At 37.4% G+C, this 26,935-nt stretch overlaps 1 protein-coding gene across 5 annotated transcripts in view; it reads left to right on the top strand.

Annotated features, from left to right (window-relative positions):
* The window catches only part of cdk19 (cyclin dependent kinase 19), a 96,217-nt gene that overhangs the window by 8,499 nt on the left and 60,783 nt on the right, over positions 1–26,935 (top strand). For all 5 annotated transcript variants that reach the window (XM_056257673.1, XM_056257672.1, XM_056257671.1 and 2 more), the window contains one exon: positions 3,234–3,309. In XM_056257673.1, coding sequence (XP_056113648.1) covers positions 3,286–3,309 — 24 coding nt within the window. In that variant the 5' untranslated portion in view covers positions 3,234–3,285. Of the gene's footprint in view, positions 1–3,233; positions 3,310–26,935 lie in introns of those variants that run through there.

Below are 26,935 nucleotides of genomic sequence, written 5' to 3'. Positions count from 1 at the left end.
CTGGCCCGATGCTCTGATCTGGCACTGGTCTGGCTCTGATCTGGCTCTGATTTGGCTCTGATCTGGCTCTGATTTGGCTCTGATTTGGCCCTGATCTGGCCCTGATTTGGCCCTGATTTGGCCCTGATCTGGCTCTGATTTGGCCCTGATTTGGCCCTGATCTGGCCCTAATCTGGCTCTGTGGCAAGGCACGCTGGCTGGGGACTAAAAATCCCTCCACTGCCCGGTTCAGTTAATGCAACTAAAATGATTCATGTAGTCCCATCATCAATTTAGTAAACTTAAATTTGACATATTTCAGTAGATGAATGAAATTGAGCTGTGGCAAAAATGTTCAGCAATTGTGTGGCTTATTTTACCTTATTTTAATTAAATAAATTGAACAAGTTTAGCCGCTCTGGCAGACAACCTTGGCATTACATTATGTGGTTTAAAAACAATGCACTCTCCTGAAGTCATGCATCAGATTATATCACGAGGAACAACGCAAAATATGCTGGTGTCTAATTGGCTGTTTGTCTTGATCTTGATCGTGACATCATAGCTCTCCTAATGGTCACGTGCAACTAAACACTGCGATATGTGAAGTGCAGGAGGGAAAAATAACACGATACAGAAGAGTACAAAAGATTTAACCACCAGCACTACACATTTGGTACTGAAACACACAAGTCTAATGAGCTGATGAGCGATTGATTACACAGACCAATGTGCAGTGTTGCATCAGCATTTATTTGATGGTGAACTGTGATGTAATTGGTCTGATGATTGTAGGATCTCTTTTTATGATTTCTGAAGGTGTGGTCAAAAGTGTGTCACTGACGTGGGGACGTATGACGCTTAGTTCACTCATACAAGTCTCCTTCAAATGCTACTTCTAATTACTAACTTTGAGTAAGATTGCCTGTTATTTGGTAACAATCACTTTATCATGCCGCTTTATCACGCATAAATGCTTTTGTTTGTTTGTTTTCTAGAAAGACTTGATAATAGGTGGATTTGTCTGTTTGTCTCACCAATGGCAGACGGGCAGACACAAGTCATTATATTTGCTATTCTTCTTGGTGATGGAGTGACATTACAGAAGCACTGCATTTGAGTGAGCGCTGCACTTCTGAATGTTATATTTCCATGACGCACTCTTGCAAGCGTCACATTCCCCTTGACACCGCACTCGAACAAACACACATGATGCCACCCATCGCTGGATACTGACGGGAAAATACGTTTAAAAATCGATCAATTTAAAGAACTCACAGCACCTCAAATAAACACACACACACACACACAGTCGGCTATAGGATTTGGGCACTTCAGCCACACTGGAAAATTACTAACCATCAAACCATGCATGTTGCATGTAAAATATTTCAAGAAGTTTATTTTTTAAATGATAAAACTATAGATAGTGTTGAAAATTAAAACAAAAAAGAGACGTTTTGTAGTTGTGAAATGTCAGAAGTTAATGTGATGAAATACACTTTGAGGGGAACTTGTTCAGTCGGTTACAAATCATTGCAAAAGTAGCCTATACCAGTTTAGCAAAAAAAGCATGAGTAATCATGTCAATAATACGAGAAACGCAACAAAGTGTGCTTCAGATAGTATTAAAGATAAAAGTTCACAGATCATTTGTTCATCATTCGCTAACTTTAAGAAGTTCAGCTGGGATCTGTAGCGTGATGATAGTGATTCTGAGCTCAGGATTTCTCATATAGCCATTGTCAAGTGGTTTATCTCAGTTTTGAAAAGTGTATCTGTTGTTTTAGGAGGTGAAACCAAAGAAGTATGTTTTTTGTTTGTAAAATAATTTAATATCTGTATTTAAAATATAGGCTGTATAGCCATAGTTTGATATAGGGTGTGGGCGACATGACCAAATTCTTATTCCACGATATTAGAAATTATCGCGATATAGTTGTTTTGTGTTATTTTATCTAATTCCACAGATATTAGTTATTAAAAATAAAAATAAACAAGTAAATTACAAACAATAGGACAAATACAATATAACAAAAATATTAATTAACCTAAGTTTTTCAGGTGCAATAGGTTTATTTAACATGTTAGTAAAGAAATGTAATAATCAAATGTAAAAATAAAACGTTGCATAATCTGCACTGTTTGAATTAAATATAAAAGTTATTCAGTCAAGAGCAGTGCGTAAGTTATTTTTTCTTTAGTTTGATTCACATTAATGCCACAGAGCAGCATCAGGGTTATTAGGCTGCTGTCACCCCTTGACTGACGTTTACTTCACTATATTACAATTAAATCCTAATCTAATCATGACAAACTAGATATCAATGGAAAGGTCGAAGACTCCTAAATAGATATTTTACCACTGTGTTTTTGGTACAAATTATGTAGGAACAGTAATAGATTAATTTATGACAAGAGTGAACCTCAAAAAATCTGCATCATAACAGGAGTTCTGACCTTTGTCACAAAAAGTTGACGCACACACTTTTAATAATTGAAACTTTGGTTTTCATGCTAAAAGTTCATAATAAAACATATAATCTAGTATTTTTCAATAAAAAATTATGAAATAATATTATCCTCTAAAAAGTATAATGTATATATTTTTTATCCTCTAAAATATAATATTATCTTTTTTTTAAATGTCATGTGGTTGGTTTTGACATTGGCTGTCATCAGTCCATTATAACTGTGTCATGAATATTCTTCGTGACCTCGACTACAGTGGTACAAATTTAATTTGTCATTAAAATGTTATAAAGGCCTCATGACAGCCAATGTCAAAACCAACCACCTGACAGTTTAATGTAATGTTAACCAATGAAGCTAAGTGGTTTCTTAAGTTTGATAATTAATCTGCTATGTCATGTTTATGACATATTTATGACAGGTTGTGTTGTCTTAGTAATGTCAAGTTGTCATAACAAAGACATCTCAAACAATGTCATATTTGCATTAAAAATGACACTTAATGACAGTTGTCATAAACATGCATAAACCTCCTTCATATTCATGATGTGTCATGTCATGGTTATGAAGGTGTCATGTCAGTCTTATGCACACGCCTTCAAGTAAAGTGTTACCAGCATGTCAGTATTATTTAATTAAATATTTGATTAAAATACAATAAGTAATAGTTGATTGTAGTTTATTAGTGGTTGTATGTTGTGGCACAGGTGTTGTACTGGTGTTTGTAGTGTGTGTGTGTGTGTGTCTCCTCACCTCTGTAATGCTGTGTTTGTGTTTTACAGGAACGATGAGAAGGAGTATGCGCTGAAACAGATAGAAGGCACTGGTATTTCCATGTCTGCCTGCAGGGAAATTGCTGTAAGTTGTTTTTTAAACTCCTTCTGAACTGCTTTACCCCGTACAATTATTTTTTTAATCACCTCAGTTTGTAAAAACAAACTAAAATGTGTCTACATACAATAATATGAACCCAGCACTGTGAATCAATGTTTAAAATGCAGCTGCACCGTTTCCAAAATATAACCATAATTCTTAAATATTAGGCTATTGATTATACTAGCTTGTTTCCTTTAATCAACACAATGGTATGACCAGCTTAAAAAAGTAAAGCCTTTTATTTTTGCTTGGTTCCCGTGAAAATAACCTTTGGCGGTTTAGTTTTGTCCAGGGCATCTGTGTAAAGTTCTTCTGATCTTCTCATCTAATAACCCCTGGTTGTTAGGCACTATTCTTTGTAAAGCTGATTTGCAATATAGAAATGAAGTTGAGTTCAAATATCAGCTTTTGCAGATAGCAGTTCACTTCACCTTTAAACTGTGGAGGTTTGCTGTTAGTGCACTTAGGCATCATGTCTGTGGTGGGAAACACTGCATCAGGACAGGCTGTGTCGTCTTATTCGAAACATTCATTGAGTCGCACAAATCAACTTGACAAAAGTGTCACATGACTTACACAAGGTCAAAACTGTGCTGTCATGTTTTTCCGTTTGAAAAACACTTTCGACCTCAGTGTGCAGGGTTGCCACACACACACACACACACACACACTTTCAGGCTCTGTTTCACACTCTCACACTGCCCAAGTGAATCTCACAGCAAATTAAAAAAGCCAGACCATTTGGTGTATCAAGATTCGCGAGAGCGATTCAAAAGCTGTGCTTGAAGTCACATGACATTCGGTCTGTGCAGCGCCGCATGAAGTTAAACACATGTACTGACAAGGCATGGGTTTTAATTAAACCAATGAAGACCTGCAGCCTGTTGATTGGACCAGTCCGTACCAGTCACATGTCCCCCACGGCTACGATAACTATTATTCATTTGAGTTGTTCGTTTGAAGCTTTACTAACATGGCCAGCTGACAGGGCTCCCTGTATGTTTACAGCATTAGTTGATATGTTTTCCTTGAGAAAATGTAACATGTAGCTACTGTACCTGATATTTATCCAAATGAATTGATATTGAATCAAGACCGGAAACCTTTTATAATTCTCATTTCAAAGTTGGCGACCGTGAGTGCGTTCCAGTCAATCGCATGTACATCACACCACATATACTTGTTATTAAATGTGCAAATCATGGCTATTCATTGATAAAGGTGAAGCAAGAGAGGGAGCACATGGAAAAAACAGGACAAAACAAAACACATGTAAGACCAATAAACCCTGAAACTGGGAAACAGCCAAATAGGAATTAGGATTAAACACACATTACCTCGAGTAAAACACACTCCAATGGTTGATACAGCTGCCAACGCATTGCATAACCACTGCTGAAACAAAATGCTTTCTTTTCAGGGAAACTTTAGTGTTATTTTCTAGAAGATAAAATACTGCAATTTCTTCTGGTATTGTTGTTTAGTTAGGCATGGGTATCGCTAAGGTTTTAATTACTACTCTTACCGATACTGCTTATCGATCCAGTGCTTGTAACAGTATTATTATCTTTCTTTTTTTTAAGAATTAAGAACATAATTAACATGGCTTTATATTTTGAAATGTAAAATAAATATCTTTAGCAAAAGAAAAAGTTATGCTTTAACAAAACAAACAAAACATCTATATGCAGCAGTGTGCAGGCTTTTTGTGTGTTTTATATACATAACATGACATATATTTATATACCTAACCCACACTAACCCTATCCCATGCAGGAAACATTTCATGGGTCACATCCTGCTTTTGACATCTAGTCAGATTCTGTTGTAACCAGGAGGGAATAGGATAAACACTATTATTCCTGAATAGCAGAAGAACTAACCAAGCTGCTTTATATGATATATATATATACACTCACCTAAAGGATTATTAGGAACACCATACTAATACTGTGTTTGACCCCCTTTCGCCTTCAGAACTGCCTTAATTCTACGTGGCATTGATTCAACAAGGTGCTGAAAGCATTCTTTAGAAATGTTGGCCCATATTGATAGGATAGCATCTTGCAGTTGATGGAGATTTGTGGGATGCACATCCAGGGCACGAAGCTCCCGTTCCACCACATCCCAAAGATGCTCTATTGGGTTGAGATCTGGGGCCTCATTTATAACCGTTGCGTACGCACAAAACAGGCCCTGAAAGAGGCGTACGCCACTTCCGACGCATAAGTTGTGATTTATAAAAACAAACTTGACGGAAAAATGTGCGCACCTGCACGCAAACTCTGACCCATGCGTACGAACGTTTTGGAGACGGAGCAGTTTGGCGACACCGACGGTGAGCTGGAGTTAAATGTCTTTTTGGTCACTTTTAGACAGAAAATCTAAAGAAAATTAGGCCTATACATAGGCTATACAGAAAGATAATACAAATATAATTTCACTCACGAAGCATATCACTTGAGGCAAATATTCATCCCTTCTTAAATGTCCGCGCCAGCAAGCGCGTTGTGCCGTTTAGTGAAACTAACGCCTATCTAACGACAGAGTCCTAATCATAAAAACAGTGCATGTTCACAATAACAGTTTAAATAAATAAAAGAATGATTTAAACTGTTTTACTTCTGATATAAACATTTAGATTAAATATGCCATTGTCATTGATGGAGTTAAACACTTAAACATGAAATCATTACTGAGAAGTTACAACTTTTTTTATATTCAATAAATATAAATATTTGTTGTGGATGCAATGCTTTTGAACACTTTTCCTCTGGCATGCTGTGTTTTAATATTTTAACTAAAGAGATAATTGCTTATAGCAGATTGTCTGAGAAAATAGTTTCGTGCAAATAATGCACAACAGTCTATCTGTTTCCATTAAAAATATAAATCAATAAAAAATACTATTTGGTCAGTGGAAAAGATTGTGAAAACTTTCTCTGAAATGTATTTTACACTATTTGATTTATTTATTCAAAAACAAGGCAAGGATAGGCTACTAAATTATTTTTATTAATGTAGGCTAATGCGACGGCACATCCATATTAGGCTATTTCATATTTTCCTAATGTCTATACCGTTAAACATGTTATCACGTGGATGAATAATCATATGCAAATGATATGCAGATGAGGATATGCATAGTAAAACTAGGCGTTGTAAGCTCCATATATGGTTATTTCGGGGAGGAGACGCGTGTGCGCACAATCTTCCGCTGACTGAGATTTATCGGGATTTATAAAGTGAATTCTGCGCAGGTTCTGGCGTACGCACGGTTTTATAAATCTGAATATTTTTTTGCGTACGCCATTTTTGGCTTTCGGGCGCACGTACACTTTTAGTAAGGATCCTACGCACAGTTTTATAAATGAGGCCCCTGGTGACTGTGGGGCCATTTTAGTACAGTGAACTCATTGGGCCCTATCTTGCAATCGGCGCAAATGACTTTGTACACTGACGCATGTATCATTCCTATTTTGCACCCGCGCAAAGCGGACTTTTCTCTCCACAGACGCACGTCGGTTAACTAAGAAATACACTTGCGCTCCCCGGGGCAGTTCAGCGCAAAGAGGAGGCGTGTTCCGGCGCAAACTTTCCCTCATGCTATTTTGCTGTTCTATAAAACAATTGCGCCACTGACCAGAAAAAACTAAGTCTAAAATCAGTGGCGCGTTGCGCGTTGTTCATTATGCTATTTTAAGGGCGCATGCTTGGCCATAATCAATGTAGCGTGTGCACAACGCGCATACACTTTGATTCTCTCATCTAAGCAGCAGTTTTCATTTTTGCAAATCATACATTATTACGATAGATAGATAGATAGATAGATAGATAGATAGATAGATAGATAGATAGATAGATAGATAGATAGATAGATAGATAGATAGATAGACAATTTATTATAAAAGCATACATGTAGCTTACACATTTACCCAAATTATCATACGCCTGTTTAACAGAAGTTAATTTGGGTGGGTTTCTCCATCCCCAATGTCACTTCTCTGTGTTTTACGGCCCTGACGAGAACGTTGGTCTCCTCGGCTGTGAACCGCTCCTGGCGCGCGCCTGGCAAATCCGCCGTTATAATAGGAATCCGCTTTAGAACAAGCGCGCCTGCTCTTAAAGGGAATGTGAGATGACGCTCTGATTGGTTTATTTCACGTTACGCCCAAACCACACCTATGAATAATGTAGATACTTCAGACCAACCCCTTTTAGATTTGCGCCAGGCGCAAAAGGCATTTATCCCGCCGGGAAAATAGCAACAGCGCCGGGATCCGCCCACAAAGTTACTTGCGCTTTGCGCTTTGACACTTGCGCTTCAGATCGTTAAAATAGGGCCCATGGTCATGTTCAAGAAACCAATTTGAAATGATTCGAGCTTTGTGGCATGGTGCATTATCCTGCTGGAAGTAGCCATCAGAGGATGGGTACATGGTGGCCATAAAGGGATGGACATGGTCAGAAACAATGCTCAGGTAGGCCGTGGCATTTAAACGATACCCAATTGGCACTAAGGGGCCTAAAGTGTGCCAAGAAAACATCCCCCACACCATTACACCACCACCACCAGCCTGCACAGTGGTAACAAGGCATGATGGATCCATGTTCTCATTCTGTTTACGCCAAATTCTGACTCTTGCCATCTGAATGTCTCAACAGAAATCGAGACTCATCAGACCAGGCAACATTTTTCCAGTCTTCAACTGTCCAATTTTGGTGAGCTCTTGCAAATTGTAGCCTCTTTTTCCTATTTGTAGTGGAGATGAGTGGTACCTGGTGGGGTCTTTTGCTGCTGTAGCCCATCCGCCTCAAGGTTGTGCGTGTTGTGGCTTCACAAATGCTTTGCTGCATACCTCGGTTGTAACGAGTGGTTATTTCAGTCAAAGTTGCTCTTCTATCAGCTTGAATCAGACGGCCCATTCTCCTCTGACCTCTAGCATTAACAAGGCATTTTCGCCCACAGGACTGCAGCATACTGGATGTTTTTCCCTTTTCACACCATTCTTTCTAAACCCTAGAAATGGTTGTGTGTGAAAATCCCAGTAACTGAGCAGACTGTGAAATACTCAGACCGGCCCGTCTGGCACCAACAACCATGCCACGCTCAAAATTGCTTAAATCACCTTTCTTTCCCATTCTGACATTCAGTTTGGAGTTCAGGAGATTGTCTTGACCAGGACCACACCCCTAAATGCATTGAAGCAACTGCCATGTGATTGGTTGATTAGATAATTGCATTAATGAGAAATTGAACAGGTGTTCCTAATAATCCTTTAGGTGAGTGTATAAAGGATAGTATTCAGTGTAACGAAATCCAGTGGGTGAATTGTCAGGAATTGGAAAGCATTGGTTTAAACATTGTCTTATCTCCACAAATGTCGTTTACTCTCATTGTAATCTATCGTCCCCCTTCTTCTAATTGCAGTTTCTATGAAAGTTTTGATACTTTACTGAAAGAATGTAATTTTAACAAGGAGGTAATAATAATTATGGGTGATTTCAACATTAATTGGGAAGATAAATCTACCAGGAAAAATCGTAAGCAGATAACTGATGGTTTTGATTTTAAACAATTAATTAGTGGACCTACTCAAATAACCAATTCTACTGAAAGTCAAATTAATCTGATATTTACTAATAGACCTGAGCGAATTCTGAAATCTTGTAATATGCTAACTGGTCTGTCTGATCATAATATGATTCTGGAAACTAGGAAACTAACTAAGAAGAAGTTTAGCTCATTTGTTAAGAAATGTATAAACAAGAAACTTTTAAAGGTGCTATTCAGCAGATATAATGGTGTAATCTATTATCGGGTATTGATTATGAGGAAGATAGTGACATTTTTACAAAAAGATTAGGAAATATTATTACTGATTATACCTGTAAATTTAATCATAGAAAGAAAAAGAATATGGTCCCATTGATAAATATTCTGAATTTGATGAAAGACAGGGATCATGCTTTGAAAACCTCGCTTAAAACTAAATTAAGTAGTGATAGATATCGATTTACTGTGTTGAGGAACTCTGTGGTAAAGAAATTACAAAAAGCTAAAGCAGATTTTTTCCTCACTATGATAGAAAAAGCAAGAGGCAATCCTAGAATTATTTGGAATCAGTTTAATTAAAATTAACAGGCCAACAAAATGAAGACAAGAAAATTCTAGAGCTTAAAGTAAAAGGGAAATCAGTAAACAATCCAGTTGAGATGGTAGAGATTTTTAATCATCATTTTGAAACTATTACTTGTTGTTTTCCGCCTGCGTATACGAATGCCTGTCCAGTTACAGCAGTGGAGCCTGTTTTTAGAATAAGGCCAGTTAGTGTGACTGATGTTATGAGAACAATTACATCTCTTAAGTCATCTAGAGCAAAAGATAAATATGGTATGGATGTTGTTATGCTCAAAGAATCTAGTTTGACCCTAATTAAACCTATTAGTAAAGTTATTAATCTTTCAATTTCTCAGGGAAAATTCCCAAGTGTTTGGAAATCAGCGATTGTTGTTCCAATATTCAAAAGTGGAGACCCCCTTTCTATTGATAATTATAGGCCGATTAGTATATTACCCACCGTTTCCAAGATTATGGAGAAACTAGATGCAGAACAGATTAGCAGTTACTTGAGTAGTAGTTCATTTTCAATGCATCCAATGCAGTCTGGTTCTAGATCAAAATACTCAACGGAAACCGCAAATTGTTTTTTTATAGAAAATATTAGATAAAGGTGGTGTAGTTGGAGCAGTGTTCCTTGGTTTAAAGAAAGCCTTTGACACCGTTAATCATAGAATCGTTATGTCTAAATTAGCTTGTTTTAATTTCTCATTACATACACTTAACTGGATAGAGTCATATCTATCAGATAGATTTCAATGTGTTAGACGACATAATCCCCTATCTAATGATTTAGGTATATCAACTGGTGTTCCACAAGGATCTATCTTGGGTCGAATGCTTTTTGCTATGTACATAAATGATTTTCATCTTTCATGTCCCGGCACTAATATACAAATGTATGCAGACGATACAGTGATTTATATACATGGTAATAGTCAGACACAAGTTGCAAATTAACTTACGAATTCTATGGTTAATGTGTCGGCATGGCTAAAAGAGAATCGCTTGCAACTAAATGTGGCCAAATCAGTATGTATGTTTTTCTCGAAGTCTCACAGTATTAATAGGGAGCCTGATGTGTACGTGTCAGGGGTGAGGCTGCAGGTAGTGCCGCGATATAAATATCTGGGAATACTGATTGAATCTAAACTTACATTTAAAGCTCACGTAAAAAAGGTTTGTAAGCAGGTTAAGTTTAATCTCTATAATGTTAAGCTTACTAGAGATAACATGTCATTAGAAGCAGCTAAGATGTTTATGTATTCTATGGTTATTTCTCACATGACTTTAAAACCTTATACAAACGTACACTTAAGGTCTTTGATAAGAAATCGGTACACTCTCATCATTGTCCAATACTGAAAAAATATAACTTATTAAGTTGGGAAAACATGATTAAGTATGCAAATGTATGCTTGATGTATAAAATGATTTATGGTTTATCTTCTCCCGCTCTTGGTCCGCTAGATCGTATTAGAACTGATTATCGTTCTACAAGAAGTGTATCATACCGCTTAGACGAAGTAAATTTAGCCAGTCTGCTTTTTCTGTCAAAGCTGCACAAGAATGGAATATTATTCCGACAACTATAAGAGATCTAGACACATATGCTTTATTTATAGCCTGACCACCAGACCATTCTCAGTTGTAACTGAGTTATGGTCTGGCAAAGCGTCATAGACAAATCATTTCCAGAGGGGCGTCACCAACGGACGTCGCGGATAGACCTAAACCCAATCAGAGCGATGAAGGAGATGACGTATGCAGAGCGGCGGAGAAACATCTCCGAGTGTTGTTCTTTGCTCAGTTTTTAACAAAAAGGAAACGTTCAAATGGCTTAAAACAGACGCGATAGCTGATTGGAACGAGTGATGTTCGACGGCGGCATCCATCTTTGTAATGTAGGCTACAAAATCTGCTTCAAAATCCTAGCGCTGTCGTCATCGTGTAAAGCCCGCCCCAACGCTTCTGATTGGTGCCGCGATTTCGGCGGATTGGAAATGGGCTTGAATGAGCTCTTTGCCAGGCTAAGGCCCTGTCCCAAATGGCACACTCCGGACTTGTGCACTTCCTCAGAGTCCACACTTCGGTGACGTCATGTAGTGCAGACCTATAGGGCCCTTAGCGCGAGTCCGCGAGGGCGCATTGAGAGGTATTTTTGGGACAGACTCGATCGTCACGCCGGAAACAGGAAGACGGTCTGGTTGTTGTTATGGACAGGAGCTACAGGTTCGGGGAAATATGCTGCCTATTGTTGTGTTTACATATGACTCAGTAAAACCCTGACATTCTGTTCTATTTATTTAATGAATCATAATGCGATCGTATTATTCAGCTCGCTATTATTAGCCTATGTTTGAGACATCAACCACTGGTCGATGATCATAATGTTTGTATAAACTTGTCATAAAAACCGTAATGATAATTACACTTAAATATTTTCTTCTCAGCCATGTTAACAATTGTCCGTGAGCGAAATCTCCTCTCATCCGTTGTCTGATTGGCCTTTCGCAAGGATTCCTGGGTAGTTAAAGTGCGCGGAGCCTGCATCTATGCGGGCTTTGCGGATGACCGCTTCAAGGGTACACAGGGGGCGCTGCTGAGCACACTTCAGAGTGATAAAATGCTAAATGGGACGGCCTACGGACTCGTAGACTCGGCGAGCACGCGCAATTTAAGTCCACGAGACCGAAAGTCTGCATGAAGTGCGCCATTTGGGACAGGGCCAAACTTTCAGAGCAAATCTAAATTTGCCGGAAGTTGTCTGGGTTTTCCCAGGCTAGTTTATTTGGGATTCAAGTGAAGAATTGGTTAATCAGTACTCAGATTTGTCTTATATCTGCTAGCCATCCTATTATTGTTTGTATTTTGCTGCATTGTTTTTAATTGATCCAAAATTGTTTAAATAGATTTAATTGTATTGTGTAACTATTAGATTTTCTATTATGTATTCTTAATCATTTTTTTCTTTAGGTTGACTTGTAACATCTTGTCCAGGGACTATGGATGAAAAATAGCCTTTGGCTAATTCTGGTACATTTATAGGAATGTTTTATTAATGTACAATGTCCCTGTCAGACTGAATAAAAAAACAAAACCAAAAGTAAGTGCAGAACAGTGTGTCCATGCTTGCTCCTGAAGAACAAGTTCAGTCTGATCGCACTTTTCAGGGTGGATTGTTTTGTGAATTTGTCACAATGTAATGCAGCTTTACAAAGAGGCTGTTATGATTAAAGGACGGGGTGTTGTGCTTTTGCAAACACCTCTAATATATGGCCCATAAATATTATTGGACTGCGATAAATGCTTTGTATAGCCTTCGCCCTACACACACATGCACATATCCTACCAGTGAATGCATGGGAAGTGCTTGGTGTTTTCTCCCATGTGTGATCCGTTCTGTAGATTGTGGGTGCGTGATCTTTATTTTCAAACACAATGTACGTCAGCGCCACTCATAGACTTTCTCTTGGTCTCAGTTAGTCTCCTCTGAAATGACTGAATTGTGATAATATGTCTTTTAAGGTGTGGACATATTTGAACAAAAACAGGTTCACCAGTATTTGCAGTAACTCCTGTTGAAAAGCCACAGAAGTGTACAGACTAAATGCAAACACACTGAAATCCTCCGTATGGACGTTTGTAAATGGAAACATTCACAATACTGTATGGTTTATGTCTGCTATAACATACAGTATATCATATGTTCTGGATTAAGGATGGTCCTGGCCTTCAAGGTTTTACACTTTTTATGGCGACTGCAAAGCTGTAGCGAAACATAAAATCAGCCTAGCTTAATGTGTCCTCTTCCATACTTAATAAAACTATAGTTACCTTTGACAAGAAATGCCACAAGCAAACATCAGTTATCACCGAAATTAAACAAAGTGCAAATCATCATCAATCGGTGAGTCATTTCAGGGGAATATGGTGATAACTGGCCACAAAACCAACCAAATGTAATGACAGCCCTCAGACCACACACTTCCGCATATATGGATAATAAATCATATCATGAGACTGGCACAGCAGCCGATTAAAGGCATGTAACAGACTGTATTAATCTTAAAGCTACATCATACAATGACATTCTCGAGCCGCCGCTTTCCAGTTTCTGCATAACGGTGTCTATCACGATCCTGGTCTGTTTAGTTTCATTATCATTTTCTGTTTTGTTTTCCCTGCCACTATTAGCCCAAGTTCTCTAACTTTGTTTGTTGTCATATTTTGTTTGCACACCTGTTCCTTTGTTGGTTATCATCCCATAGTTGTGTTCGAAATCGCCCCCAATACCCTCATCCTCTCCACAATCCTCCAATAACATAGTCCACTTGAAGGTGAATGAAAAAGAGTGAGTAAATTCGGACACTAAGTGCGCCGGAACTTCTTTGTAGTTTGCTTGCTGTTTAATAATCTTTTAACTTAGTAAACTATAGATTTATCCTGAACTTCTTCATGGAAACTATGTACAACTCTTAATTAAACAATGTAATAATCAATTAAAAGGAATTAATACCTGTGATATTACGCTGTCGCCACATTGGACCAGCGGTTTGGAAAATGGATGGATGATTCAGCTGCATCTTCTGGTCAGACTCAGGAACTCATTCAGCGTGATGTCACAGTTGCATTATGGGTATTCTCAAGCCGTGGAGTCTACAACGGTTGCACACTTGTTATTGGGGTGCATTATGAGTGTTACGGGATAAGATCCAAATGCAGCTTGATTAGGGTTAATCCAGACACGTAATCCAAGAAACAGGCAATGGTCAGTGAAGATGAGTCCAGGCAGTGAATTATGGGAAATGTAGTGCGTGGTGGCTGATCGTGACAATGAGATTGAATGATAGTGCCCTGATTAAAAGGATAGTGAATGATTAAATAGTGCCCTATTTAAGGGTATGGGGCCGATTTGGGACACAGCACATGTTTTTTTAAGCCCTCAGTTTTCCTCGTAAATGGTTAGCCTGATATGTGTAGTGTTTCATGTTCTTGGTGTTCATTATAAGTATCTTTCATTGTTCATTCTGCGTCATGCATCCTCTTTGTGGATTACACTACACGCAATGCCTCTGCACATTATATATTATTTTTTTTACTATATGCCCCAGGCACAATTTTTTTTGTACAATCTCTATGCAGATTGCAATCATTTTAAATTCAATTCCAAGTTTTTTCTTTAGAAAAGGGTCCAAATCTCACTAACAAACTATTAACTACGACTTTAACCCCAGTAAACTCCTTAATAGTTAGTAAGGCAGTTGTTACGTTTAGGTATTGGGTGTAGAATATGGTCATGCAGAATAAGGCATTAATATCTGCTTTATAAATACTAATAAACAGCATATATCCTAGTAATATGCGTGCTTTAAAGCAACTTTAATAGTGAGTATTGGACCCTAAACTAAAGTGTTACCCATTTTTTTCTTGCAACCTGTTTATTATTTAGAATTTGTGCGATTTATTAATGAAATGTTCAATGCTAACTGCATTTTTTGGAACTAATGTATCACAGTTTAATACTGCTGTATCTTCAATCACAGATCTTTACATTATCTGAAGAAAATGTGAAGTGTACTAGGTCAGGCTTGGGTGTTTGGTTGCCAAATTTCAGAGTTAGCTGTGCACTTGCTAGAGGGTGTTATAAATGGTTAATTTATGGCCCAAATGGCATAGATGTTTAATAATTAAGTCCTTAGCAATAGTAGCAGTAGTAATAGTATTTTTTTCCCATTAATATCCAAAACATGCCATTTCTAGACCTCATACAAACAAACCAAAACAGTGTTTATTCACTTTACTACAACTCTGCATGCCAAGTTTCCCGAAGTACCTGCACACAGAATGGATCAGCCCAATCTGCCCCGGTCTTTCCTGAGATCGAAAACAACCGCATGACAACATTGTTGTTGGGTTTAAATGTCATGGGTGTAAAGGTCTCGGAAGGCCACATTGTGAGTCACGCCACTGAGCATTGTTCCTGCTCTGATTGCACACCTTTTGTATATTAAGTCATGTTTAAATTGTTTGAATCAGAGTTATTCTTCGTCTAGTGTGTTGCTGACATACAGTTCACATAGTGTTTAAATACCTGTTTGGACTTATTATATTACCAAAGGATCAAACACTCTATCCTTCTCTCTCTCTCTCTCATTTCCCGACCTCTTTTTTTTTTACAGTTTTGCAAAGGCAAAACAATAGTTATATTGTTCCAGGGCTGGGTGAAAGGAGACAGGTGTTGAAGTTAGGTTGGAAATCGTTATTTGTACTTTGGCTCATTGATTTCAGGTCTTTTTTATAGCTAAATATTTAATGCTGTTGATTTATTTATTTTTCTAGTTTCATTAGTTCCATTTAGTGTAAAAAAATACCTCTGAATAAATGAAACCATATAGCTATCAGATGATATTGTTTATATTTAAAAAGACAAATGCCCCCTTAAAAAAAGGTGTTGTCGTTGTGCCAACACATTTTTGTAAGTTAGCCTTGATGTTAGAGCTTTAGCAGCAGCTTGTAACGTGTGTATTCTGTTATGTTCAGTTTTAGTCTTGTTTGCTTTGTTTCTGTTTCCTGTCTGCCTGAGTTCTTGTTAGTCTCCTTCATCAGTCATTCTGTTCAGCTGTTTCCTGATTAGTTCCCTTTGTTTGTTTCACACATTTAAGTCCTGAGTTCTCCTTAGTTCCTTGTGTGATTTATATACGGCAACCAACCGTTACAGAAGAATGGACCCATACAGTTAAAGGGATAGTTCACCCAAAATTTTCCCATGATTTACTCACCCTCAAGCCTAGGTGTATATGACATTCTTCTTTCAGATGAACACAATCAGAGTTATATTAAAAAATATCCTTGCTGTTCCAAGCTTTATAAACATTTTCTCTTTGAATTCTTGCACCCAGGAACAATACTAGTCGACACCATTAACCCTTTCACACGTAAGTTTAAAATATTCTGGCTGACCCCCCAGCGTGAGTTTTTCAAGGCGACCGTTATTTAGAACGTGTCACTTTATGGTTTCCAGTATCCCTTTTAATGACCTATTAACAGTAGTTATTATTTATTATCTGACCGTTTTATTGCAACGACTTACAGCTGGGACTACAGTCCTTAGACAAAACATTTTCATATGACGTGTTTTTAAATCACTCATCATTTAGGATTTGGCTTGGTCACCCTATATACAGCATTTCTTTAATTTGTTTTTGAATACCTGTTGTTGTACATAGTGAATATTTTGGTAATTAGATACTCTACAAATAATGACTCAAATTGTTTTCTTTTTTAAATGCTCTACTGTCAACTCTTGGTGTATTTACAAGACACATGCTTCAGTCAAGGTTTTTACTTTTCTTACAAATTTCTGTGAATCTGGTGAGATTAGGGTGTGGAACCCTCATTTTCATAGTTTTTTTTATTTTATTTTCCCAGTATTACTGTAACTGTAGCAATTGTTTACTACTGTACTCTTCTGTTAATTTACTGCTTTGAATTGAATCACAATGCATGGTAGCATCCTTTGGGAGGTTTAGATTATACATATAACCGTTCCACTGTATTGTATGGGAATTGAATTGTATCAGACTTTGTGTCTGACTTGACAATAATAATAACAAAATAAATAAACAAAAAATAAATTAACAAAAACACGGAGTGATTTCGCTAAAATAACAGTTTAAACTAAACTAATACAGGATGTATAGTATAAAAACCTATAATATTGAGTAAATGCATATAAAACACAAACCACATTCTCACCTGTGAAAGATTATCCCATCTAGGCACACATATCTACGGTTAATACCATCTAGGCGTACATATCTATGGTTAATACCATCTAGGCATACATATCTAGGTTAATACCATCTAGGCATACATATCTACGGTTAATACCATCTAGGCACACATATCTAGGTAAATACCATCTAGGCACACATATCTACGGTTAATACCATCTAGGCACACATATCTACGGTTAATACCATCTAGGCATACATATCTACGGTTAATACCATCTAGGCATACATATCTAGGTTAATACCATCTAGGCATACATATCTATGGTTAATACCATCTAGGCATACATATCTACGGTTAATACCATCTAGGCATACATATCTATGGTTAATACAATCTAGGCATACATATCTACGGTTAATACCATCTAGGCGTACATATCTATGGTTAATACCATCTAGGCACACATATCTACGGTTAATACCATCTAGGCGTACATATCTATGGTTAATACCATCTAGGCGTACATATCTACGGTTAATACCATCTAGGCGTACATATCTACGGTTAATACCATCTAGGCGTACATATCTACGGTTAATACCATCTAGGCGTACATTTCTACGGTTAATACCATCTAGGTATACATATCTATGGTTAATACCATCTAGGCATACATATCTATGGTTAATACCATCTAGGCATACATATCTATGGTTAATACCATCTAGGCACACATAGCTACGGTTAATACCATCTAGGCGTACATATTTACGGTTAATACCATCTAGGCACACATATCTACGGTTAATACTATCTAGGCGTACATATCTATGGTTAATACCATCTAGGCATACATATCTACGGTTAAAACCATCTAGGCACACATATCTATGGTTAATACCATCTAGGCACACATATCTATGGTTAATACCATCTAGGCGCACATCTAGGCATACATATCTATGGTTAATACCATCTAGGCATACATATCTATGGTTAATACCATCTAGGCACACATATCTACGGTTAATACCATCTAGGCATACATATCTATGGTTAATACCATCTAGGCACACATATATATGGTTAATACCATCTAGGCACACATATCTATGGTTAATACCATCTAGGCACACATATATATGGTTAATACCATCTAGGCACACATATCTATGGTTAATACCATCTAGGCACACATATATATGGTTAATACCATCTAGGCACACATATCTATGGTTAATACCATCTAGGCATACATATATATGGTTAATACCATCTAGGCACACATATCTATGGTTAATACCATCTAGGCGTAAATATCTACGGTTAATACAATCTAGGCACACATATCTATGGTTAATACCATCTAGGTGCACATATCTACGGTTAATACCATCTAGGCACACATATCTACGGTTAATACCATCTAGGCACACATATCTACGGTTAATACCATCTAGGCACACATATCTACGGTTAATACCATCTAGGCATGTTAATACCATCTAGGCACACATATCTACGGTTAATACCATCTAGGCATACATATCTTTAGTTAATACCATTTAGGCACACATATCTACGGTTAATACCATCTAGGCGTGTTAATACCATCTAGGCACACATATATTTTGTTAATACCATCTAGGCGTACATATCTACGGTTAATACCATCTAGGCGTACATATCTACGGTTAATACCATCTAGGCGTACATTTCTACGGTCAATACCATCTAGGCACACATATCTACGGTTAATACCATCTAGGCACACATATCTACGGTTAATACCATCTAGGCACACATATCTAGGTAAATACCATCTAGGCATACATATCTACGGTTAATACCATCTAGGCATACATATCTAGGTTAATACCATCTAGGCATACATATCTATGGTTAATACCATCTAGGCATACATATCTACGGTTAATACCATCTAGGCATACATATCTATGGGTAATACAATCTAGGCATACATATCTACGGTTAATACCATCTAGGTGTACATATCTATGGTTAATACCATCTAGGCGTACATATCTACGGTTAATACCATCTAGGCGTACATATCTATGGTTAATACCATCTAGGCGTACATATCTATGGTTAATACCATCTAGGCGTACATATCTACGGTTAATACCATCTAGGTGTACATATCTACGGTTAATACCATCTAGGCGTACATTTCTACGGTTAATACCATCTAGGTACACATATCTATGGTTAATACCATCTAGGCATACATATCTATGGTTTATACCATCTAGGCATACATATCTATGGTTAATACCATCTAGGCACACATATCTACGGTTAATACCATCTAGGCGTACATATCTATGGTTAATACCATCTAGGCATACATATCTACGGTTAAAACCATCTAGGCACACATATCTATGGTTAATACCATCTAGGCGCACATATCTATGGTTAATACCATCTAGGCGCACATCTAGGCATACATATCTATGGTTAATACCATCTAGGCACACATATATATGGTTAATACCATCTAGGCACACATATCTACGGTTAATACCATCTAGGCATACATAACTATGGTTAATACCATCTAGGCACACATATATATGGTTAATACCATCTAGGCACACATATCTATGGTTAATACCATCTAGGCATACATAACTATGGTTAATACCATCTAGGCACACATATATATGGTTAATACCATCTAGGCATACATAACTATGGTTAATACCATCTAGGCACACATATATATGGTTAATACCATCTAGGCACACATATCTATGGTTAATACCATCTAGGCACACATATATATGGTTAATACCATCTAGGCACACATATCTATGGTTAATACCATCTAGGCACACATATCTATGGTTAATACCATCTAGGCGTAAATATCTACGGTTAATACAATCTAGGCACACATATCTATGGTTAATTACATCTAGGTGCACATATCTACGGTTAATACCATCTAGGTGCACATATCTACGGTTAATACCATCTAGGCACACATATCTACGGTTAATACCATCTAGGCACACATATCTACGGTTAATACCATCTAGGCACACATATCTACGGTTAATACCATCTAGGCATGTTAATACCATCTAGGCACACATATCTATGGTTAATACCATCTAGGCACACATATCTACGGTTAATACCATCTAGGCATACATATCTATGGTTAATACCATCTAGGCACACATATATATGGTTAATACCATCTAGGCACACATATCTATGGTTAATACCATCTAGGCACACATATATATGGTTAATACCATCTAGGCACACATATCTATGGTTAATACCATCTAGGCATACATATATATGGTTAATACCATCTAGGCACACATATCTATGGTTAATACCATCTAGGCGTAAATATCTACGGTTAATACAATCTAGGCACACATATCTATGGTTAATACCATCTAGGTGCACATATCTACGGTTAATACCATCTAGGCACACATATCTACGGTTAATACCATCTAGGCACACATATCTACGGTTAATAACATCTAGGCACACATATCTACGGTTAATACCATCTAGGCATGTTAATACCATCTAGGCACACATATCTACGGTTAATACCATCTAGGCATACATATCTTTAGTTAATACCATTTAGGCACACATATCTACGGTTAATACCATCTAGGCGTGTTAATACCATCTAGGCACACATATATTTTGTTAATACCATCTAGGCGTACATATCTACGGTTAATACCATCTAGGCGTACATATCTACGGTTAATACCATCTAGGCGTACATTTCTATGGTTAATACCATCTAGGCACACATATCTACGGTTAATACCATCTAGGCACACATATCTACGGTTAATACCATCTAGGCACACATATCTAGGTAAATACCATCTAGGCATACATATCTACGGTTAATACCATCTAGGCATACATATCTAGGTTAATACCATCTAGGCATACATATCTACGGTTAATACCATCTAGGCATACATATCTATGGGTAATACAATCTAGGCATACATATCTACGGTTAATACCATCTAGGCGTACATATCTATGGTTAATACCATCTAGGCGTACATATCTACGGTTAATACCATCTAGGCGTACATATCTATGGTTAATACCATCTAGGCGTACATATCTATGGTTAATACCATCTAGGCGTACATATCTACGGTTAATACCATCTAGGTGTACATATCTACGGTTAATACCATCTAGGCGTACATTTCTACGGTTAATACCATCTAGGTACACATATCTATGGTTAATACCATCTAGGCATACATATCTATGGTTTATACCATCTAGGCATACATATCTATGGTTAATACCATCTAGGCACACATATCTACGGTTAATACCATCTAGGCGTACATATCTATGGTTAATACCATCTAGGCATACATATCTACGGTTAAAACCATCTAGGCACACATATCTATGGTTAATACCATCTAGGCGCACATATCTATGGTTAATACCATCTAGGCGCACATCTAGGCATACATATCTATGGTTAATACCATCTAGGCATACATATCTATGGTTAATACCATCTAGGCGTACATATCTATGGTTAATACCATCTAGGCATACATATCTACGGTTAAAACCATCTAGGCACACATATCTATGGTTAATACCATCTAGGCGCACATATCTATGGTTAATACCATCTAGGCGCACATCTAGGCATACATATCTATGGTTAATACCATCTAGGCATACATATCTATGGTTAATACCATCTAGGCACACATATATATGGTTAATACCATCTAGGCACACATATCTACGGTTAATACCATCTAGGCATACATAACTATGGTTAATACCATCTAGGCACACATATATATGGTTAATACCATCTAGGCACACATATCTATGGTTAATACCATCTAGGCATACATATCTACGGTTAAAACCATCTAGGCACACATATCTATGGTTAATACCATCTAGGCGCACATATCTATGGTTAATACCATCTAGGCGCACATCTAGGCATACATATCTATGGTTAATACCATCTAGGCATACATATCTATGGTTAATACCATCTAGGCGTACATATCTATGGTTAATACCATCTAGGCATACATATCTACGGTTAAAACCATCTAGGCACACATATCTATGGTTAATACCATCTAGGCGCACATATCTATGGTTAATACCATCTAGGCGCACATCTAGGCATACATATCTATGGTTAATACCATCTAGGCATACATATCTATGGTTAATACCATCTAGGCACACATATATATGGTTAATACCATCTAGGCACACATATCTACGGTTAATACCATCTAGGCATACATAACTATGGTTAATACCATCTAGGCACACATATATATGGTTAATACCATCTAGGCACACATATCTATGGTTAATACCATCTAGGCATACATAACTATGGTTAATACCATCTAGGCACACATATATATGGTTAATACCATCTAGGCATACATAACTATGGTTAATACCATCTAGGCACACATATATATGGTTAATACCATCTAGGCACACATATCTATGGTTAATACCATCTAGGCACACATATCTATGGTTAATACCATCTAGGCACACATATATATGGTTAATACCATCTAGGCACACATATCTATGGTTAATACCATCTAGGCACACATATCTATGGTTAATACCATCTAGGCGTAAATATCTACGGTTAATACAATCTAGGCACACATATCTATGGTTAATTACATCTAGGTGCACATATCTACGGTTAATACCATCTAGGCACACATATCTACGGTTAATACCATCTAGGCACACATATCTACGGTTAATACCATCTAGGCATGTTAATACCATCTAGGCACACATATCTACGGTTAATACCATCTAGGCATACATATCTTTAGTTAATACCATTTAGGCACACATATCTACGGTTAATACCATCTAGGCGTGTTAATACCATCTAGGCACACATATCTTTTGTTAATACCATCTAGGCGTACATATCTACGGTTAATACCATCTAGGCGTACATATCTACGGTTAATACCATCTATGCGTACATTTCTACGGTTAATACCATCTAGGTGCACATATCTACGGTTAATACCATCTAGGCATACATATCTATGGTTAATACCATCTAGGCACACATATCTACGGTTAATACCATCTAGGCGTACATATCTACGGTTAATACCATCTAGGCACACATATCTGTGGTTAATACCATCTAGGCGTGTTAATACCATCTAGGCACACATATCTTTTGTTAATACCATCTAGGCGTACATATTAACGGTTAATACCATCTAGGCGTGTTAATACCATCTAGGCACACATATCTTTTGTTAATACCATCTAGGCGTACATATCTATGGTTAATACCATCTAGGCACACATATCTATGGTTAATACCATCTAGGCGTGTTAATACCATCTAGGCACACATATCTTTAGTTAATACCATCTAGGCGTACATATCTACAGTTAATACCATCTAGGTGCACATATCTACGGTTAATACCATCTAGGCACACATATCTATGGTTAATACCATCTAGGCACACATATCTACGGTTAATACCATCTAGGTGCACATATCTACGGTTAATACCATCTAGGCGTACATATCTACGGTTAATACCATCTAGGCACACATATCTACGGTTAATACCATCTAGGCACACATATCTATGGTTTATACCATCTAGGCATACATATCTATGGTTAATACCATCTAGGCACACATATCTACGGTTAATACCATCTAGTCGTACATATCTACGGTTAATACCATCTAGGCACACATATCTACGGTTAATACCATCTAGGCGTACATATCTATGGTTAATACCATCTAGGCATAGATATCTACGGTTAAAACCATCTAGGCACACATATCTATGGTTAATACCATCTAGGCGCACATATCTATGGTTAATACCATCTAGGCGCACATCTAGGCATACATATCTATGGTTAATACCATCTAGGCATACATATCTATGGTTAATACCATCTAGGCACACATATATATGGTTAATACCATCTAGGCACACATATCTACGGTTAATACCATCTAGGCATACATAACTATGGTTAATACCATCTAGGCACACATATATATGGTTAATACCATCTAGGCACACATATCTATGGTTAATACCATCTAGGCATACATAACTATGGTTAATACCATCTAGGCACACATATATATGGTTAATACCATCTAGGCACACATATCTATGGTTAATACCATCTAGGCACACATATATATGGTTAATACCATCTAGGCACACATATCTATGGTTAATACCATCTAGGCGTAAATATCTACGGTTAATACAATCTAGGCACACATATCTATGGTTAATACCATCTAGGTGCACATATCTACGGTTAATACCATCTAGGCACACATATCTACGGTTAATACCATCTAGGCACACATATCTACGGTTAATACCATCTAGGCACACATATCTACGGTTAATACCATCTAGGCATGTTAATACCATCTAGGCACACATATCTACGGTTAATACCATCTAGGCATACATATCTTTAGTTAATACCATTTAGGCACACATATCTACGGTTAATACCATCTAGGCGTGTTAATACCATCTAGGCACACATATCTTTTGTTAATACCATCTAGGCGTACATATCTACGGTTAATACCATCTAGGCGTACATATCTACGGTTAATACCATCTATGCGTACATTTCTACGGTTAATACCATCTAGGTGCACATATCTACGGTTAATACCATCTAGGCATACATATCTATGGTTAATACCATCTAGGCATACATATCTATGGTTAATACCATCTAGGCACACATATCTACGGTTAATACCATCTAGGCGTACATATCTACGGTTAATACCATCTAGGCACACATATCTGTGGTTAATACCATCTAGGCGTGTTAATACCATCTAGGCACACATATCTTTTGTTAATACCATCTAGGCGTACATATTAACGGTTAATACCATCTAGGCGTGTTAATACCATCTAGGCACACATATCTTTTGTTAATACCATCTAGGCGTGCATATCTATGGTTAATACCATCTAGGCACACATATCTATGGTTAATACCATCTAGGCGTGTTAATACCATCTAGGCACACATATCTTTAGTTAATACCATCTAGGCGTACATATCTACAGTTAATACCATCTAGGTGCACATATCTACGGTTAATACCATCTAGGCACACATATCTATGGTTAATACCATCTAGGCACACATATCTACGGTTAATACCATCTAGGTGCACATATCTACGGTTAATACCATCTAGGCGTACATATCTACGGTTAATACCATCTAGGCACACATATCTACGGTTAATACCATCTAGGCACACATATCTACGGTTAATACCATCTAGGCACACATATCTACGGTTAATACCATCTAGGCACACATATCTACGGTTAATACCATCTAGGCGTACATATCTACGGTTAATACCGTCTAGCCACACATATCTACGTTTAATACCATCTAGGCAAGGCAAGGCAAGGCAAGTTTATTTATATAGCACATTTCATACACAATGGTAATTCAAAGTGCTTTACATAGAAGAAATTAAAAAGATTAAAAGAAATAACAATAATTAAAACAGTTTAGAATAAAGAAATTAAAATAATCAAAACAAATAAGAATAATTAAAACAGTTTAGAATAAAAATTAAAATAAAGTACAGTAAAAACAGTCGGACGAATAGTGGCACAGTGCTCATTCAGTAAATGCATAGCTAAACAGATGTGTTTTGAGTCTGGATTTGAAAGTGACTACTGTAGGAGCACATCTGATCTCTTCTGGAAGCTGGTTCCAGCTGCGGCTGGCATAATAGCTAAAAGCGGACTCTCCATGCTTAGAGCGAACCCTTGGTATTTCTAGCTGATGTGATCCTAATGATCTGAGTGATTTGTTAGGTTTATATTCAGTGAGCATATCTGCAATGTATTTGGGTCCTAGGCCATTAAATGATTTATATACCAGTAATAATACTTTAAAATCAATCCTAAATGTAACTGGGAGCCAGTGTAAAGACCTGAGGACTGGTGTGATATGTTCATATTTTCTGGTTCTGCTCAGAATCCTGGCAGCAGCGTTCTGTATGAGCTGCAACTGTCTTATGGTCTTTTTAGGAAGGCCAGTGAGGAGTCCATTACAATAATCCACCCTGCTGGTGATAAAAGCATGCACAAGTTTCTCTAAGTCTTGACTTGAAACAAAGCATCTAATTCTTGCAATATTTTTCAGGTGATAGTATGCTGATTTAGTTATTGATTTGACATGACTACTGAAACTAAGGTCTGACTCTAGAGACACACCAAGATTCCTGACTTGATTTTTAGTTGTTAGACCCCTAGCGTCAAGGTATGCATTCACCTTGAGAACTTCCTCTTTGTTTCCAAACGCAATGACTTCAGTTTTGTCTTTGTTTAACTGAAGAAAGTTTTGGCACATCCAACTGTTTACTTCATTAATGCATTGGCACAGGGAGTCAATGGGGCTGTAGTCGTTAGGCGATAGGGCTAAGTAGAGCTGTGTGTCGTCTGCATAGCTGTGGTAAGAGATTCGGTTCTTTCTCATTATTTGGCTCATTGGGAGCATATACAGGTTGAACAGGAGTGGTGCAAGAATTGAGCCTTGAGGGACTCCGCATGTTATGGCTGTCCACTCAGACTTAAGGTCTCCTATACTCACATAATA

This window comes from Rhinichthys klamathensis, unplaced genomic scaffold, assembly GCF_029890125.1.
Source record: "Rhinichthys klamathensis goyatoka isolate OS25496 unplaced genomic scaffold, OSU_Roscu_1.1 h1tg000141l_1, whole genome shotgun sequence".
Lineage (NCBI taxonomy): Eukaryota > Metazoa > Chordata > Actinopteri > Cypriniformes > Leuciscidae > Rhinichthys > Rhinichthys klamathensis.
Note: the sequence above shows the minus strand (reverse complement) of the source record. Positions and strands in the feature narration are given on the sequence as shown.